Source organism: Vicia villosa, linkage group LG5, assembly GCF_029867415.1.
Source record: "Vicia villosa cultivar HV-30 ecotype Madison, WI linkage group LG5, Vvil1.0, whole genome shotgun sequence".
NCBI lineage: Eukaryota > Viridiplantae > Streptophyta > Magnoliopsida > Fabales > Fabaceae > Vicia > Vicia villosa.
Genome location: NC_081184.1, coordinates 167160335 through 167167477, shown reverse-complemented (window position 1 = coordinate 167167477; position 7143 = coordinate 167160335). Strand labels below are relative to the sequence as shown.

Below are 7143 nucleotides of genomic sequence, written 5' to 3'. Positions count from 1 at the left end.
TGGATTTAGACCCAACCCAACTTATCACATATACTATATAATATTTATATTTAAAAAATTCTTTATATATATATATATATATATATATATATATATATATATATATATATATATATATATATATACTTAAAATTGCTTTCTATATTTCATTGGTTGTAATAAAATTATTAATTTTAATTTTTTTATTAATTTTATCATATTTCGCTGTTTACTTTAAAATATTTCTAAACTACTTATTACTAATAGATATTATTTTTAAAATAAATTTTTTATTAAAAAATAATAATCATCAAATTTATTCGGAACAATCGTAGCCAGTAATGTGATAATTATTACGATTTTAATTTTTCCAATTCCTTTATATTTTAAATTCCATTTATACCCTCAAATAACAAAAAAACAAACACAGTCGTTTTCCCAACCAAAACTTGTTTCGTTTTTTCATTTCACTATTTAACTCAGAATCCAAAACCAAAGCAAACAAGAGCTCTTCGTAACGCTCACAATCACAGAGAGAAAAACTCAATTCCAAAACCTTCTCTCTTTCTCTCTCTAGATTCTCTCTCTTCATCTTTCAATGGCAGGAACAATGAAAAAAGTTGACAAGATTCGCCAAATCGTTCGCTTGAAACAGCTCATGACACGGTGGAAACACCTCAGTCTCCGTCGCCATTCTCTCCGTCCAGAGCCAGAAGAGCCCTGCGTCACTCCCCGACGACAACCGCCGTCCGGCTTCCTCTTCGTCTACGTCGGATCGGAACGGCACCGTTTCGCCATCCCCGCTCGGTTTCTCAACTTCCCCGTTTTCGCCGGTCTTCTCGATGTGACTGAAGAGGAGTTCGGGCTACGAGGTAACGGCGGCTTGGTTCTTCCGTGCAACGTGGAGTTTTTCACGGAAATCGTTAAGCGGCTTCATAGGAACGAACAGAAGTATGGGAAACTGACTCTGGAGGAGTTTGTTACATTGTTTGCTGACGTGGCGGTTGAGGGTTGTAAGGAGATGGAAAACGTCGTCGTTTTGAGTCCGTTGTTGCAAAACGGTTTGGTTTAGAAGTATCTGGATTTGTAAATGAAGATGGAAGCAGAAGAAGAATCAGAAGCAGAGAAAGTTTATTGTTTTTTCTTTTTTATTTCTCTTTTTTTTTTTAATTAGTTTTTAGTTCTAATCGTCCTTGAATCCATTTACTTAAAATTTCAGTTATGGATTTCAATGAGATGTTGAACTTTTTCTTAGGGTTTGTTGGGTTGTTTTTATTGATATCCAATCTTATTTTGTCCATTAAAAATGATCGAATTTTTATGATCAATGAGAAATTGTGTTAGTGTTAGAGTACAGATCTGTGTTTTTTCTTTTTAGTATTTTCCATTTGTATATTTTTAATGCTATTAGTTAACTAATTAAAAAATTAATTAATTGTGATCTGTCATTTACTAGCATGGTTTTTTTAAAGACGAGGTTAATTTTCAAAAAAATTCATTAATAATTATTTAATACAGTTATAAGTTTCATGAATTATTATAATAGTAGTAGTATTAGGTTCAACTTCTTTTGAATTCAAAATCTATTAATTGTGTGTATTTTAAATGAATGAAAATAGAATTTAAAGGAGATGCTAGTTTTGCACTCTTCTGATTTGATGGAATTTATGTTCGTAATTGATTGACTGGTACATGAAAATATATATTTTTAATAAGGGTTTTAAATAAAGAAATTATTTCTTAAATATATTAATTATTTTCAACAAAACATATCTTTTAAATAAAATTAATTATTTTAATTTTAATATATTGAATATAAATATTTTTAAAAAAACATACATTTAAAAAAAATTTAAACTTTTTATAGATAATATTGTAATAATAGTATCATTTAAAAATTTAATTTTTTTTTAAAATGTGTGTTTTTTAAAAATATTTAAAGAAATTTTGGTCGTTCTTACCGGTTCAATAACATACCTATCCAACAATCAGCTAAACCGGTGACTCTTCGGATTCTCGGTCCAACAAGTCGATTTGATCCGATTTTTAAAACTATGCTATTGTTAGCATTTTCATTTAAAAATAAAATCTTTTATGCTATTGTTAGCATTTTCATTTAAAAATAAAATCTTTTATGCTATTGTTAGCATTTTCATTTTAAAATAAAATCTTTTGTTATAATAGTGATTTGAAGGAGTATTTCAGCCCTTGTTAGAGCGGATTTCAAAGTCCAACATCTCAGCCGTTGATGAAAAATATGACTAGTGAGATTTTAAATACTTGACTTGTCAAAGTCTACATGTCAATCCATCGATTTTTATCGTGTATCTTTAGCTACATTGGGTGTCATGATGTATCAAAATTTAATACTGATGTATTAAAAAAAATTAATACTAATAAATTTTGGGTCAGTAATATGCCTTAAATATCCTCAAAAATGTCTCTGATCTAACCAAAATGATATTGGCATTTGAGAAGAGTTTAAAACATGATAAGTGTAACATAACAAAATGATAATAGCAATTTGTTCTCACTATTACTTAATTTAGTTTTGAAAATTCAATTTAAGAAAAATATTAAAATTATACTCTTAAGCTTTGTTTAGAAATTTAGAAGAGAAGGAAAGAAAGAGTTTTGAAAAATAATTTTTAAAAAAATATAAGAAAATTTTAATATTTAAAAAAAATTGTATTTATATAATAATAAAATAGTGTTTATTATTAATATAATTTTAATTTTTGTAATATTATAACAACAAAATTTATACTTGAGTAATTTAGGGAGATTTTTGTTTTTGAATAAAAATAAATCTCCTAAAACCCTCTCGCTTAAATTCTTCTATTTTTTTATTTTTTGAAAGTCCTCCCCTACCTTCTCCTAAATAAAATTTAAGGTTAGTTTATATTCTTTAAATTTATATTCTTTAAATGCAAGTTTGCTTGCATTACAAGTTTGTTAGTTAGAGATTAACTATGGTTAACTAATTTTAGCTACAAGTTTACTTGCATTACAAATAAACCATTTAAAGAGTTGTTAAACCTCTATAAATATATAGTATATACTTGTAATCACTTACTCATTCTTGTACTACTAATTCAATAATTTAATCATTCTCACATCTTCTTCCATCCTAATTTCTTTGGCTACAAGAAATTGATTCAAGTTAGGTTTCAATCCTATATATTGTTATCTAAGAGCTTTATACGATTCAATAGAGTCTTGATCTTTCAAGAAGTAAAAAAGATCCCGCAAGAAAACATAGTTAAAGTTAATGAAACATTTCATTTTAAACCTTTTCATTCTTAATGGTGAGAATTGAGTAGATGGTTTAGGAAAATAAAGTGATATCTAATGCTCATAAGAGCATCTCCAATGGTAGTATTTTTCAATAAGTTCTCCAATTAGACATAAATATAATAATTAAATATTGAATCAATTTGTCATGTCATAATAGAGTTGCATTGCAATGCAACTAGTAAAAAATTGTGGTACCCAATCAAATTAATTTATAAGATAAAGTTGTGGGACCCATTTGAATTATATCAATAAAATAAATATTAAATAAATTATTTTGAGATGATATGGCTGGTGGGACCCATAAAGAACTCAAAAATGAGTTGCACCATTGGAGATGGTCTAAGGTGTGTGAAGAAGTTACCAATGACGTGGATTCACTCCCTGCAAGCCCATCACATGCTCAGAAGATTGTTTACAAGGATGCAAAGATAAAGGATGGCAAAGTTTTGTTTTGCATTCACCAATGAATTGATGCAAATGTGTGTGAGAAAATTGCAAAATAAGCAAATTCTAAGAATGATAGGGGTTTCTATTGGAAAACTATGGAGGTGATGCAAAGATCAATAAAGTGAATCATCATATCACAAGAAGTAAAAATAAGTTGAAGCTGATGTAGAATGATGAAAAAATAGTTGCTTACCTCACAAGATTGATGACTCTCACCAACCAAATGATGAACTTGAAGAATTGCCATGACAAATTAGGTGGTAGTTAAGAAGGTGTTGATAACGCTAACCACAACATTAAATCACATAATGGTAGCAACTGAAAAAACAAAATAACTTAAGTCAAGATTAAAGATTTGCAAATCACTCTTGAAGCTTATGATATGAAGGTTGTGAGATATTGGATCTAACTCTAGTATGGCCGAAGGGTAGCTTCTTGGTTCAACAGGATTAAGCATGAAGTTGAAGGTTGTTCACATGCTTGTGTCGAAGGTGCTAGGGTTGTTAGCATGTAAAATTAGGTTTTAGTGTTTAAACCATAATTTGTTAAGTTAGCTTGTTTATTAAGTTGGCTTGTGTAATGGGCCTTGTGGAAAAAGCCCATTAGTTAGTATGTTAGGTTTTATTATAAATAGCATACTAGTCTCTCATCATTGCTAAGCTCAAATCCTAATTTAGGGTGAGAGAGGTTATTTGTTATTCTTGTAAACTTGTAATCTTGTTTTAAGAGAAAGTAAAAGAATAGCAGTTATAACCAATTCCTTGTGTTCTTCTTATTTTCCCTAATTCCCTATTATATTTTGTTCTTGACATCGTTTTTCACAACAAATTGGTGCGGTGAGCGTGGAGAAGATGCCTTCAACAAAATATGAGATTGAAAACTTCACCGGAGTGAAAGATTTCGGTCTGTGGCGCTTGAAGATGAAAGCCCTACTGGTTCAGCAGGGTTGTTTGGAAGCGTTGAAGGGAGAGGCAGCCATGAATGCTGCATTAACGGCAGCAGAGAAGACGACTATGATCGAGAAGGCACACAGCGCAATTTTGTTGAGCCTTGGTGATAAGGTTCTCAGATAAGTATCAAAGGAGACGACGACATCAGGGTTATGGGCGAAACTTGAAAGTTTGTATATGACCAAATTGCTGGTAAATCGACTCTACCTGAAGCAGGCTTTGTATTCATTCAAGATGGTTGAAGACAAAGTGTTGGCTGAGCAGTTGGATATGTTCAACAAGCTGATTCTTGATCTTGAAAATATTGATGTAAATATCGATGATGAAGATCAAGCGCTGTTACGATTGTGCGCTTTGCCTCGATCACATGCTCACTTCAAAGAAACTCTCCTGTATGGATGGGAGTCCCTGACCTTAGAAGAAGTTTAATCAGCCCTATATTCAAAGGACCTGAACGAACGAAAGGAGCATAAACCTTCGACTGTTGGCGAAGGTTTGGCCGTTAAAGAAAAACTCTTACGAAAGGATGGTAAGTTTGACAAGAAGAAGGGCAAAATCCAGTCGAAGTCTTACAGTGGCGAAGCATCTGACATTCGACGCTATCATTGTAAAAAGGAGGGCCACACAAGAAAGGTGTGCCCTGAACGCCTGAAAGATCATGGAGGTAAGGATAATGGCAATGCAGCCATTGTTCAAGATGATTTCGAATCATCTGATGTTCTTGTGGTTTCAAGTTGTGACTCGAGAAGAGAGTGGATTATGGATTCAGGTTGCACTTGGCACATGACTCCAAACAAAGACTTGTTCGAGAAATTATGTGATCAAGATGGTGGATCAGTATTGCTGGGAAACAACAAGGCTTGCAAGATTGCAGGTGTTGGATCTGTGAGGTTCAAACTCCATGATGAGTCAATAAGGTTGTTGACTGAAGTCAGGTATATTCCTGATTTGAAGAGAAATCTACCTTCTCTTGGTGAATTCGACAAGAAAGGATATGTTTTCCAAGGAGAGAAAAGTACCCTAAGAGTCATGAAGGGTTCGAAGGAAGTCTTGTATACCCTTGAGGCTGAAGTTGTAAGTGGTTCGACAAATGTTGCATCCACGAAACCTTTGTCGAAGACGGAAATCTGGCACATGAGATTGGGCCATGTCAATGAAAGGGGTCTGGTCGAATTAGGGAAACAAAATCTGCTTGGTGGAGACAAAGTCGAAAAGCTGAAGTTTTGTGAACCCTGTGTACTTGGAAAATCTTGCAGAGTGAAGTTCAACAAACGCAAACAAAGAACACATGGATCCCTTAATTACATCCATGCTAATCTTTGGGGGCCTGCAAGGTGTCCATCACATTCAGGAGATAGGTATTTTCTATCCATAGTAGATGATTATTCTAGAAAATTATGGGTATTCATCCAGAAGACCAAGGATGAAACTTTTGAGAATTTCAAAAGTGGGAAGACTCTGGTTGAAAATTAGACTGGCATAAAATTCAAGAGGTTGAGAACCGACAATGGCCTTGAATTTTGCAATGAGGCATTCGACAGTTTTTGTGCTGCCTCTGGTATTGCAAGGCACAGAACTACTGCAGGTACTCCATGGAAAAATGGTTTGGCTGAAAGGTTTAATCGAACTATTTTGGAAAGAGTCAGATGCATGTTGACTAGTGCTGGACTAAAGAAGGTGTTCTGGGCTGAGGCTGTTTCGACAGCAACATATCGAATAAACAGATGTCCTTCGAAAGCGTTAGATATGAAGACACCTGAAGAAGTTTCGTCGGGACATCCACCAGATCTCGACAAACTGAGAGTATTTGGCTGCGTAGCCTATGCTCACATTAGGCAAGACAAGGTCGAACCTAGAGCTATGAAATGCATGTTCATGGGATACCCTGAAGGAGTCAAAGCTTATAGGCTATGGTGCATAGAGCCAGGTCACAAGAGGTGTATCACCAGTCGAGATGTAGTTTTCAATGAAGCTGAAATGGCTTTTAAGAAAATTGATGATGTTGGTCGAATTACAAAAACATCTGATGAAGAGCTGGAACATGTAGAGATTCCTGTTGAGGTGGAGCATGTTGATGCTGAATTGCATATCCCTGATGAAGTCGAAGAAGAAGCAGAAGATGCTGAGGAAGTTGAGGAAACTGACGATGACTACCTATTGTCGAGAGATAGGTCGAGAAGAGTCATCAAGGCACCTCAGAGACTTGGGTATGCAGATCTTATAGCTTATGCCTTAATCTCTGCAAGTGAGGTTCTAGACGAAGAACCTAGAGACTACAAGGAAGTTATGAGGAGTTGAAATAAGACTGAATGGCTGAAGGTCATGGATGATGAGATGAAATCTCTTCATGATAATCATACTTGGGAACTGATCAAGAAACCTGCTGGGGCAAGGTTAGTCAGCTGTAAATGGATTTTCAAAGTTAAGGAAGGAATTGAAGGAGTGACGTCGAAAAGATACAAGGCAAGGT

The 7143-nt window shown here is 33.7% G+C and overlaps 1 protein-coding gene across 1 annotated transcript; it reads left to right on the top strand.

Annotated features, from left to right (window-relative positions):
- The first annotated feature begins 465 nt into the window (after positions 1–465).
- On the top strand, positions 466–1322 carry LOC131608125 (protein SMALL AUXIN UP-REGULATED RNA 51-like). Its single transcript, XM_058880053.1, has one exon. It carries the CDS (start codon positions 578–580, stop codon positions 1049–1051), a length of 474 nt encoding a protein of 157 aa, XP_058736036.1. The 5' UTR covers positions 466–577; the 3' UTR covers positions 1052–1322.
- Positions 1323–7143: the final 5821 nt, after the last annotated feature.